At 29.9% G+C, this 12,993-nt stretch overlaps 1 protein-coding gene across 1 annotated transcript; it reads right to left on the reverse strand.

Moving 5' to 3' along the window:
- Positions 1–91: 91 nt before the first annotated feature.
- On the reverse strand, positions 92–1,195 carry LOC120132161 (RING-H2 finger protein ATL57-like). The gene has a single exon (XM_039148979.1). It carries the CDS (start codon positions 1,106–1,108, stop codon positions 350–352), a length of 759 nt encoding a protein of 252 aa, XP_039004910.1. The 5' UTR covers positions 1,109–1,195; the 3' UTR covers positions 92–349.
- Between the last annotated feature and the right edge of the window lie 11,798 nt (positions 1,196–12,993).

The raw sequence follows: 12,993 nt of genomic DNA on the forward strand, positions 1-12,993 counted from the left end.
GATGTAAAATCATTAATTGAAATTGATGCAATGAATGTTGGACTGTGATTTTACTTATTTTGGAGGTTTAGTCTTATTCGAATGTTACATATACAATAAAAAAATATCAAGAATAATAGAAGTGGATAAGTACAAGGATTTTGCTTTCCTTAATGGGATTCTCTAAATGCCACGTCGCTTTCTCCACTTTATTCTTCTTGTATTATGTGGCTAAAGAAAGCAACTTAACAACAAATTAAAAATGAATCCCCTAGATTTACCTAGAAACTAGTGTAATTGCATATTAATTATGTACTAATTTTTTTTATTAACATATGTTGCTTGTCAGTCGCATCGGAACTTGTAAGCATCAAAAGCTCAACGTTCGTCGCAACATGGGCCGTTGATGTAAATTTGAACAGCTGCTCGCTCTCCTCATCATCGGTATCGTTTCCATCACCGTACACGTGTCACTGATATCAACCGAAGATGACTGACTGACACACTGATCAATCCTCTCCTGCGTTACACCCAATTCACCGCTACCGTCGCCGTTCATGCTCTCGAACAACCTGGTCCCTCTACATACGGGACAGGAGACGTGGGAAGAAAGCCACGTGTCAATACATTCGACGTGGAAAACATGTTTGCAAAGCGGTATCGTTTTAAGACGCTGCTTCTCTTCAAACTCGCTCAGACAAATGGGGCAATCTATCTGGTACTTGGCATTCCCACGGTAAGAATATACCGGCAACGATCGAATGGTTATTGGGTCAAGTCCTTTGATTGAAGCCGAGACACGGTGAAGATCAGAGGGGAACGGAAACGAGTTAAGTGGGCCACCACGGTAACGCCGTCTACGAGAGAGATGAACTGTTGGGTCTTCAGAGAAACGACGAATATAAATTGAGAAAAATCCCATGAAGAAGAGAGCTGTGAGGAGAACGACTACAGTGAGAACCATGGAGAAGTCAAAATGAGAGTTGTACAGAGGTGGCTTTTTGGATGAAGACGGCGGAGATGAGGTGGAGTTTAAGGTGGCGGGGAGCTGGATCGGCGGTAACGAGTTGGTGGTGGTAGGGTAAGGAGAGTCATAGTAGAGGAAGAGTTTCCGGTTGTAGGGTTTCATTTGAAGTAGAGATAATTGAGTTGAGGTCAGTAGCTTGCTCAGCTCTGCTCCGATTTTGTTTTTGTTGATTTTCTTTTTCTTTGAGTGAGAGGGAGGGAAGCTTATATGTTAAATAAATTATCCTATGAGTAATAATAGATGATGAGGATAAGGTGGACGGTTGGATTCCTCAATGACGTGACAATAATAGAAATAAGAAAAGGGTAAACTTACCATTTAAAACTTGGTATCAAAATTATTATTGGGATTTTAGATTAATTTAATTATAATATCAAATCTCAGTTTAAATACGATATTTTAGTTATAACATAAAAACGTTAATTCGTTCAGATGATGTAACATTCTAGTATTGATACAAAAGAAGAAGAAAAAACATTATTACTTTTTATTTTATTCTATTTTCATTTATTAGAATTAGATTTTTTTTAATTATCATCATAAAAATGATAGTTTTTATTTATCTTTTATAATTATTTTAGATATCGATAAACTCTTTTATTATCTTTTATTATCCTCTCAATTTACATAACTTTAAATCTTTTTAACTCACATAATCAAACGTAAATTATTTAGTATTTAAACTATCATTTTTTATTCGTTTTAGTATTTAAACTTTTAAATTTTTTAAAATCATATCTATAATTTAGTTTTTATTTTATTTTAATAAATTCGTTTAAAATTTAACGTTAAATTTTAATTTTTTTTAATTTAGGAACTAAAACAAACAAAAAAATTGATAATTTAGGTATTAAACGCGTTAAGCTTTTAATAACGGGTATTAAAATGGAATAAAAATTAAACGTTTGATATGGTTTTGAAAAAAAAATAAAAATTTAAATACTAAAACGAACTAAAACTAATTATTTAACTACTAAATGCGTAATTTACAATAAAATATATTATTTATTGATTTAAGGATTTTCTTTTTAAAATCCCAATATTTTTCAATGAAAAGAAGGCTAAGCCTTTACATCATAGGATTACGGTTCCAACTATTATTTCAAAAGACAAGTAATACACTGTTTTAAATTAATCTTATTAAATTATCTTTGATATATATTAGAATGCTCGATAGAATTTTATCAATTTTTAGTAGATTTTGTAAAAGATTAATTTAAAAAAAATAAAAGTAAAATATAAATGTTTTAATATTATATTTAAGTGTGATTAATGACACACAATGATTTCTGATAACGACAATTAAATTATTTATGGATTGATGATTGTCTCGTAATAACAATTATATTATTTAGTATGGAATAACTTCAGTGGTTAAATGAAATATTATTCTTTCTTGAGATTTTGGATTTAAATATTTATGCCTATAGGGTTCGGGACACGTTGTTTATGATTAAAAAAATTATAAATAGATATTATCTTATAATTATCTCAGTATTAAAAAAACTATAGCAAAAATTCTATTAATTACTCAATTTAATTAATGATTCCAAACTTGAGGATGGAAAAGGGTTGGTGGTAAGTTGTTCAGGAGAAGAAAGGAAAGGAGTCTGATGAGAGCTGAATTGTTAGTATGTTCGGGTGGGTCAGGTATCGGGGTAAATTGGGGATTTTCGGGTTCGGGTTCGGGGCAAGGTATCCCGCCCTGATTATATATATGTATAAATATATTTATATTTTATATTAATTATATATATAATATTTATATATTTTATATTAATTATATATATATATATATAATATTTTATATTTTTATATTAATTATACAATACAAACCCTAAACATTTAAACCCTAAATCCTAGCTTTTATAATTATTAAAGTGAAATTTGATTGATTTATTGATAAATTTCTTAATGTAGGGAGCTACCAAAGAAAGTGACAAAATTGACACGATGATTTTGGATGACTTTATTTGACTTAATATTACGTATGCATCTTCGTTGTATGATTTGAATATCGGAACAAGTTTGTATTTAATTATGTATGTGTTTTATTTTGGAGTTTAGACAATTATTTAGAATTTTGTTTGAATTTGTGATTGTAGTTTAAATTATAAATCATGTAGACTAATTTTTTATTTTTTTGTGATTGTTTTTTCTATTTTTTATGAAAACTACGGTTACTCGGTTTTTGACGGGATAGCCCGATAAAAAACCCAACAGGAACAGGACAAGGACAGGGATATGAATTCATTTCGGGGACGAGGACGGAACAGAGGAGCAAAACCCGTCCCGTTACCATTCTTAGCTCTTATTAAGGAACAAGAATCCTCTGCCCTTACTATATGCTCATTTTTATGTCCACTAATAGTTTTACGACATATGTCCTTTTCATTTTATGGCCATATTAATGTACATTTCAAAAAATTGTTAATTTCCTATCGGTAAAAAGGGACCCCAAGTCCCTGCACTTAATTTTTTTAATGTGGTATCGTGTTATTTTTTATCTTAATATGACCCTTCAACTTATAAAATAAACTCAATGTGACATTTTGATTAACGTTTTTTGGCATTTACTGTTACAATGTTAGCGTGGTAGTCCAATATGTTGGCGTGGTAGTCCAATATATTGACGTGGTTGTCCACTGCGACTGATGATGTGGCAAATGACATGGCAGGTGGGCTAAATTTTTTTATGGGCCAAATTGATTTTTTTAATTCAAGGGCTTCTTTATTTAAAAAAATAAAATAAAATAAAATTATAAATATAAATTATTCAAATATTAAAAAAAATAAAAAATACTAAAAAAAATAAATTATTTAAAAATTAAATATTTATTAAAAATACTAAAATTATTATTAAAAAATTTGAATATATATATATATATCATATGTTATAAAATGATAATTATAAATTATCAAAAAAATAATTTTTTAAAAAAAATATTATACATAACAAATACATGTAACATACATATTATCAACACTTATACAAAGTATTCTTAATGGATTAATTGAGAATTATAAAATTTAAATTAGTCGAGACTTAAAATTTTTGGATTAATCGAAACTTTTATGTTTTCTAATTATTTTTTGTAAGTCTCGACTAATTTAAAAGATAATTATATAAATTTTGACGTAAAAATAATTAGAATATAGTAAATTTCCACTAATCTAAAATATTAAGTCTAGACTAATTTAATTTTTTTAATTTAGAAGTTATCATTTTATAAACTATGATATATATTCAAAAAATTTAAGTTTTTATAACAGTTTTAGTATTTTTATATGAATATTCATTTTTAATAATTTATTTTAATTATAATTTTTGTATTTAATTTTTTGAAGATTTAAATAATTTTATTTATAATTAGAAATATTTATTTTTTTAAAATTAAATAAGTCTTTGAACTTTTTAGAAAATCAATTTGGCCCTCGAACAAAAATAAAATTTAATCCATATGCCATGTCATCAGCTACAGTAGACTACACGTCAGCACTGTAACGGTTAACAACGAAAACGTTGGTCAAAAAACCACATGAATTTATTTTTGAGTTGAAAAAATAATACGAAGCTACATTTTTTGATGAAGTCTAAAAGGATTAGGGTGCCTTTTTGCCTTTCGTATTTTACTTCATCTTCTACAATCTCTTCTATTTACAAAGTCCAAAAGCAAACCCAAAATTTCCAGTTTGAGTGCAACTTGACATCTAGTATTGCGCAATCCATGGTGTTTTTTGTAATGGATCTAGCTTATGTCTCTCCGATGAATTTTACTGTTTATTATCATATTTAAATCCCACTCAGTTAGTTGATAGTGTACTAACTCCGTGGGGAGTTTCTTTCTGCTCTAACGAACCATGTCTCAATTGTTTTACTCTGAAACAAATACCATCATCACCATAAAATCATCTGCACAAATATCTTGATAAAGAGGAGCACATAGTCGAGGCAGAGGATTTCTATTCCTTATCTAGGGCACCTAATCTCCAAAGCAAACTTATAAAGCAAAATGTAAATAAGGCTTAGTAGAAATCATGCATCAACAGTCCCCATCAAGCTTAAGATGAGATTAATGATGTGTACAAAAACTAAAGTTTTAACGACATATATTAAAATGAAATAGAAATAGAAATTAAACTTTGGGTATGATTTTGAAAAAATTAGAAGTTTAGATATTAAAATATATCAAAACTAATAGTTTATATACTAAACATATAATTTACCTTTATTTATATTACTCACACGATCCACCGTTACAATGCTTCATTTCAAAGAGTGAATTTTCATGCAATACCTCGACATTGTTGGATGAAATTTAACCGTAGTAACGAAGAGAAGTAGTTGAAAGGATGTAAAAAGTTGACCCGATATATTTGAAATTACTCGAGTCAAAATTGTTTTTGACCTGAGCAATGATGATATGAAATCGACTCGAGTCGGAACTGGTGTTAACCTGAACCTGAGTTGAACCTGAAAATTGTGTATCTAAACCCGACCTGCACCCGATTTGAGAACGACCTGAACCCGAATTGAACAAAAAAAATGATAATCGAACCCGACTTGCTTCTGATTGATATGAACCCGAATCCGAACCCGAGATTAACCTGGTAAATAACTGATATTACCCGACATGTTTTCAATCTGACCTGTTATGAAACCTTACCTATAATTGACTCAACCTCTAAATGATCCGACTTGTTATTGAACTGATACAATACTTATCTGACTTGATATTTACCTAACTTATATATTATCATTGGTGAAATTATGAGATTTTAATGAAGTTGTGAGATTTTGAGTTTATAATAAATCACTCATTAATATGATTAATTTTTAAATGTTAAAATAAAACATTAATTATGATAATTAAATTATTTAATGTACATCATGTATTAATTATGAATTTTTATTATAAATCTTAATTACAATAATTAATTTTATTTTATTAAGTAATTTATTTATTGAACATGATTAATTAAATTAATTATAATAATTACAAGTTAAAATAATTTATTGGCATTGAACATGATTAATAAAATTAATTATAATCATTAAAAGTTAAAATAAGTTATTTATTGAACATGATTAATTGAAAAATAATTTAAATGTATATAAGATTAATTTATGTTTTATGTAATAATTCATTAATGTAAAGAGAATCTAAATTTTTTGATATATATATATATATATAAAAGATAATATAAAAGATGAATTTAATCGATATTGAAAATTTGAATAACATAAAATTTATGGCAATTCAATACAATAAAATTATAATAAAATGAACAAAACAAATGTGTTAAAATTTAAGCTCTCAGATCTTATAACAAAAGTTTTATAAGACTAAAAGTCTTACTTCACTACCAAAAATTTCTTCATCGAACTTTTATCTCAAAATATTTAAATGTTGCCAACATTATTAAATTATAGGCAACTTTTCAGCTTTAAAAGCCGAAATGTCACTAATAATTTAACATGAGTAACTATTAGAAAGAATTTACAAGTTACAACAATTATCTAAGTCAGATCAACAATAATTTACACAGGCAACAGCAGGCAACAACAGTCAGTAGGAAGCAACATCAAGCAACATTGCATCAATTCAACAAGTATGCAGTCAATGGTAAAGCCAAAAGGAATACGATGATGAACAGTTCCAAACATTTTCGACTTTATCAAACCTTACAAAATCAAGCATTCAACAAACATTTCTAAATCAAGCAAATATACATAATCATTCAAGAAGCTTTAGCATGTGTTGCAGCTTGTAAGGCACCATACAAAAACAAGAGCATTAATAAACTTTTGAATTTAAACATAATAATTATAAAAAAATGAAGTTACCTCTAAAAGAAGAAACAAGAAAGAATCATTCACAAACCAATTCCAATGTTTGACTACTGTTAACACCCTACAAAATTAAAATTAAAATTATTAATAAGCAATTCGAAATATTAATAAAATTAAAATTTAAAATAAAATGAATAATTTATTTACCTTTAGAGCAAACCTATTAACCACAATAAGATATTCTTCATCCTTTTCCTCCAACTCAAAACCATACAACCAATTACGTGTTACAAAAATCTCAACATTTTAAGTAAGATTAGCTCTCAACTTGTTCAAATTTAACCCCCCACACTAAAGGACAATTCAGATGCAACAAAAATTGGAATAACTAATATATCTCACGTATGCGAGAAAGTATAAGATGAGAAATACTTTAATTTTTCCAACACTAAAATCTCAAAGTCAGATTCCCCAGTTCGAGGAACAAAGGGCAAACTGATGTAAGAGTCAACATCTGATCGTCCACTCCTTGAATTAGCTAAATTAATATGATCTCGAACTAAATCTGATATCAAATCAACCTGAAAATGACTTGAACTGATTTGACTTGGACCCGACCTGATCCTAGTCGAATCATCAAATTGACATGACACAATATGTATTCGATTTTAACTGACTTGAATATCCGAATGAAATCTGAACGATTACTTGATTTTATACGTCCACAGGCAATCATGTACAAGGCGACGGGAATACATCAATGGAGGCTTCCTGGAAATTCCGCAGTGTACTTGCAAATTGCTAATGGCCACACCATCCACACTGCTATTACTAATCACTCTCTTAATTAGTTCACATTAAATAAATTACACAAATTAGGTGAATCAACTGCCCCTTCATTTCTTCTCTTTCTTGTGGGTCGTCTTCTACTTCCAAAACTTTGTCAGCCCTTATTGCATCCTTCTTCCACACAAATATCAGTCGTCGTCTTTTGCATGTGCCATACAGTCAAAAACATTGTAAAAGGAATAACAAAAGCAATATGTCCGACAGGCATCGTGCACGTTTTCTTGTCAATTAGTAGAGAATAAAAAAGTACAAAAAAGAAAAACACAGGGTACTCGGCATTTTGAAAGATTTGTCATAACCCTATCCTCCTCTCGCGTCAATACAAATAAAAAAACGATAAAAGAATTCCCTATATCCATCAGAATCCTAGGCGTTGAGGATCTATGTTCCAATGCCTCGTATCATCAATAGAATGGCAAAATTTGGGATCTTTTATTTAGAGGAAAAAGGGGGAGTGTTGAAATGGCAGAGAGACGACATACTCCATATCTTTCTAAACTACAGCATTGGCCCCATAAAATCCAAGTTAGGGTAAGTTGATTACTTTAGCGTCGAAAATCAAATTTTACGGTAAGAATGGGTGAAAAGAAAATCTGGGTTTACCATCTAATTCGTATGTATTATTTATGGGAAAAGTTTGACGATGGCATACCACATGCTGATCTGCTCCCAATTTGCTTTCAAAAAGAGAAAAAAAAAATGGAGTTTGTTGAGATGTTCGGTGGAAACATATAAATTACTTATTTAACGTTAATTTTTTTTTTTTTTTTATCAATTTATAATAATTTAATTTCTATCATTATTGAACCTTTTATTGAATCATTGTATGACATCTCAACATCAAGAAATAAGTCACATTTAATGTTATATGTTTTACACCATCTTCAGACGAGACTTCTCTTTTGAAGTGTATCTTAAAAGTCAAAAGTAAAAAGATAAAATTTGAATATTCATGATAATTCCGATCGGTCATGTAATTAAAAAAATACTTACAAAACTCAATTCATTGGATTTTAAATATGTCACACTAATATACCGTCTTATAATGGCCTCAAAAGAGCATAAAAATGTTACATGTGATGTATTATTGCCCTATGATTGTGAAACTCTTGGCAACAGAAAAAAAAAATAAGAGCTTGATAACATGACCAAATCATATAAATAGAAATGGCAAAACAGTTTGTCTAGGGATCGGTTGGGTCGGATTTTGATTAACCTGATTCGATTTACCTGAGTTTAGGAATGATTTTATCCAACTCGAATCTAATCCTGATTTTTTTAGAAAAATTTAAATCCGACTCGAAATATATATATATATATATATATATTTATTTTTATCAATAAAAATATGGGTCTAAATGAAAAATAATATATTTAAACTTATTACTAATTATTCATAAATATATAAGATAAATTTATATTATTTTTTGAGTCGAGTCAAATCGAATATTTTCACTCTAAACTCAAACATGACATGAACATATTTTCTAAAAAATCGACCCGAAATCGAGTTTTTTTAAATAGACTCAATCAAATCATATCAAAACCTATTAAATTCGGGTCGTGAATATCTCTAAACTTTCCTCGTTGGGTTTGTGCTAAGCTATAGCTATTTCCTATATGTAATATTGGCAAAACATATTATATAGATAACGTATAGTACGACTAAATTTATATTATTCTTGGTATGCCGTGCTTTATATAGAATATAGATTCGTATAACAATTTGAAATTATTAGACTCTAAAACTGTCGTACATTTTAAATCTACCGGTAAAGTTAAAAATGTGTGCCGTCAATATATATATATATATAAAATGAATTATACGTATTCGATATATAGATAAAGTTGATCTAGCTAATTGATTAATATAGGGTTAAAAAAGTGTTATCGTTTTGTTATTATTTAAATAATAAAATTGGTAAAAAATGATTGAAAATATTATTATTTCTACCGATTTTATTATTATTGGACGTTTTACCAGATTTGGTAAAACGCTACATGTTTTTGTTATTTTCTCTATCGATTTTATTATTATTAGATATTTTTACAGAAAATATTAAAAAAATTAATATTTTAGATAAAAAATACTAATATTTTAGATAATTTTTTATTAATTTTATTATTTAAATAATAATAAAACTAATAACATTTTATTTTAACTTTATATTAAAGTGTCACTATAGAATATATATTAAATATTAATATAATGTCACATCACATTTCTCTGAACCTCCTCGTTAGGGAAAGACTTGACCAGGGTTTGGCAACTGAGGCTTGGAAATCCCACTTTCCTCATTATTCTTTAAAGCATTTGGGCCATTCGTTTTCTGATCATTGCTCGCTGCTATTGGACACGGTTTCTTGTAGTTCAAATGTTCGGCGGTGGCACTTCAGATTTGAAGCTTCATGGTTATTGGAGAGTTCTTGTGAAGAGGAGGTTCAGAAATTGTGGAACGCTTCCACAGGTCTTGTGCCTAACAAGCTTAAATAGTCATGGTTTGGACGAGTGGTTTAAAGAAATCTGTAAGACAAAGTGCCTTTCAGTCACAGAGCTAAAAAAGAGACTGGCTGCTTTAGTTGAATTGCAACCATCCGATGAGGTGCTAGGTGGAATTATCGAAACAAAGCCGCATTTGAATATGGAGATGGATAAAGTGGAGTTGTATTGGGAACAACGAGCGAGGGCAAACTGGTTGAAGTATGGGGACAATGATACTGCTTTTTTTTTTCATCGTTTCGCTTCCACAAGGAGACGAAAAAAATCAATTTCGGCATTGGAATCGGAGGACGGATTGTTGGTGGATACGGACGTGGGTCTTGAGGAAGTTGTTAGAAGTTATTTTCAGAATTTATTTACTTCAAACGCCCACTCTTTGGATGAAAGGATCAGTGATGGGTTGGTCCTTACTATTGATGAAGCTATGAATGCTGATCTTCTAAGGCCTTTCACTTTTGGACATGTTACAACAGCGGTTAAACCGATGAGCCCTTTGAAAGCTTCAGGAGAGGATGGGTTAGGAGCTCTCTTTTACCAGAGATTCTGGCACTTGATTGGTAAAGAGGTAGCTGATTACTGCATCGGTCTTCTCCAGGGTCGGTACTGATGACTTGTTCTAGATCGAAGAAGCTCCCTGTAGTGTGGAAGCTCAAGCATCGGAAGATCGTCGCTGGCTGGACCCTCCGTAGTTGCTGTTGCGAGGTGGGTCTGCGTTTTGAAGGCTCGAAGTTTTTCTTTCTTTTGGTCCCTGGTTGCTCATTTCACCGTTTCATCTGGTCTGTTCAAGGGACTTTGAAACGCCATTTTTTTCCTGCTTCGTTGTGTTTAATTGCTTTACAATCATTTAAGAACGGATGGTTTGTTTTTGTTACACGTTTCCGTTTTCAATAAATGATTGACAGTTTCTATGGTTAAAAAAAGTACTATTAAAAAAAGCTATCCAAGTAAACTCAACAAAACATAGTAAGGGAGATGAAAAATAGTTTATTTTTATATATTATTAGTGTATACATTTATATATTAATATATCGTTAAAAGCTCTTAAACATTGTATAAAATTATTTTTAAGAATAACATCATATGATTCATCTGTAAGATGTATGTTATAAAGTTATATCTGTTATAAATACTCTCAATCATTTGATAATGAAAATTCAATCGTTTTAATGTAATCGTTGATACTCGAATTTACGATCTCTAAAAATAATAACGATTCATTCGTCATTTTACATCCATTCTCACCCATATATAGAAATTATGTATAGGATATTAAATAATTATGTAAGATAATTGAAGGTTGCCTTCGATCTTCTTCATGCGCAAATTTTGAGGAACAAATGAAGGGTCATTAGATGATATTTGTATGAAACAATAAAGTGGAAATCGAATTGCTTTACACAGTGAGATATATTACCTGATGGATTTATTCAAAACTAAGTAGTAAATATTTCATCAAGCACTTCTGCATCTCCTTTTGAAACCGCCAGAGCCACCGAGACTAAATGGCTCGGAGTTTGATCGGAAAAACGACTCCACCTCTTCGCTTCTCGTGGCCTCGAAGAACTGTAGCTCCGATAGCTTCCTCTTGAGGACAGAATCCGGTCTCACTTTCTTCTTCGGCGTCGGCGGGCAGCTTTGAATGGTGGGTATTTTGTGATCACTCGACGTCGGCGTTTTGCACTCTTTTTCCTTTGCTTCTTCTTCATCAGCTTCCCTCGCCCCAAACCTCTTTCTTCTTCTTTTACTCCCCTTCTTCTTCTTCTCTCTCCTCCTCCTCCTCCTCCTTGTTGCTGTTCTTCGAGTTTTTGCAGAGCTTCTTGAAGAATACTTTCATGGTGATCTTTGGACATGGAGCTGACGAAGCTAACTCTATAGCAAAAGATTCGTAATCGGGTGGAGAGGATTTTTTTAATGTGCGGTCCCTTGTTTCTTTCTTATCATTTTGAAACGAAACATTTGTATATATACATATATATATATATATATATATGCATAGGTGTATATATGTAGTAGTAGTAGTGTAATGTCTACTCAAATTCGGCACCTTCATTTGTTTGTATTTGAATTTTCAGGCTTTGTATACCCTTTCTTCCACGTTATTTCTACCTTTGGAATTTAACCATTGAAGCTTCTTTCTAATCACGACAAGGCTGTGATCTGTTTGTAATGAATGTTCCACTAAGAGTAACTGCAAACAAAGGACGACTTAAGAGTACAACATTATACTCGCATCTCACAACCCAAAACGAATGGTTATAAATTGACATTTATTAGGATCACCCTTTGATCCTTTCCCTCCTATTCTTTTTTTATTATTAATTTGAGATAATTATAAAACAATATCTATTCAAAAAATTCTCAATTATTTAATAATAAACATCCATATATACGTAATTTTCGAAGTTCTTTCCCTCATACTCTAAATTCACTACAACATCACGTGTAAGAAAAATTATCATTAATACTTGATCAACATAGTTTTAATATTACTTCTTCTCCTATTAAATGTTTTTTTGTGTTTTAAAATTATTCCATTTAAATCTCTTTTAAAAATCAACAATTTATTAGGTCATTTTCCTTTCTATTTTTTTAGTTTCACAATAAAATAAATTTTATTTTTTTAGGAATAAACTATTATTTTAATTTTTCACAACACACCTCTTATATTAATTTTTCCCCTAAAACTATATAAAAGTAAAAAGTGAACCATATAAATAGGACAGAAGGAATAATTATTTAAGAATTATGATTAAGTATTGGAAGGATTATTTGTTTAAATATATAAGAGTACAATATTAAAATAATATGTCTCTGCACCTGTCATGTCAATGTATCTCTCTCGCG

This window comes from Hibiscus syriacus, unplaced genomic scaffold (genome assembly GCF_006381635.1).
Source record: "Hibiscus syriacus cultivar Baekdansim isolate YM2019G1 unplaced genomic scaffold, ASM638163v2 tig00110557_pilon, whole genome shotgun sequence".
Classification (NCBI taxonomy): domain Eukaryota; kingdom Viridiplantae; phylum Streptophyta; class Magnoliopsida; order Malvales; family Malvaceae; genus Hibiscus; species Hibiscus syriacus.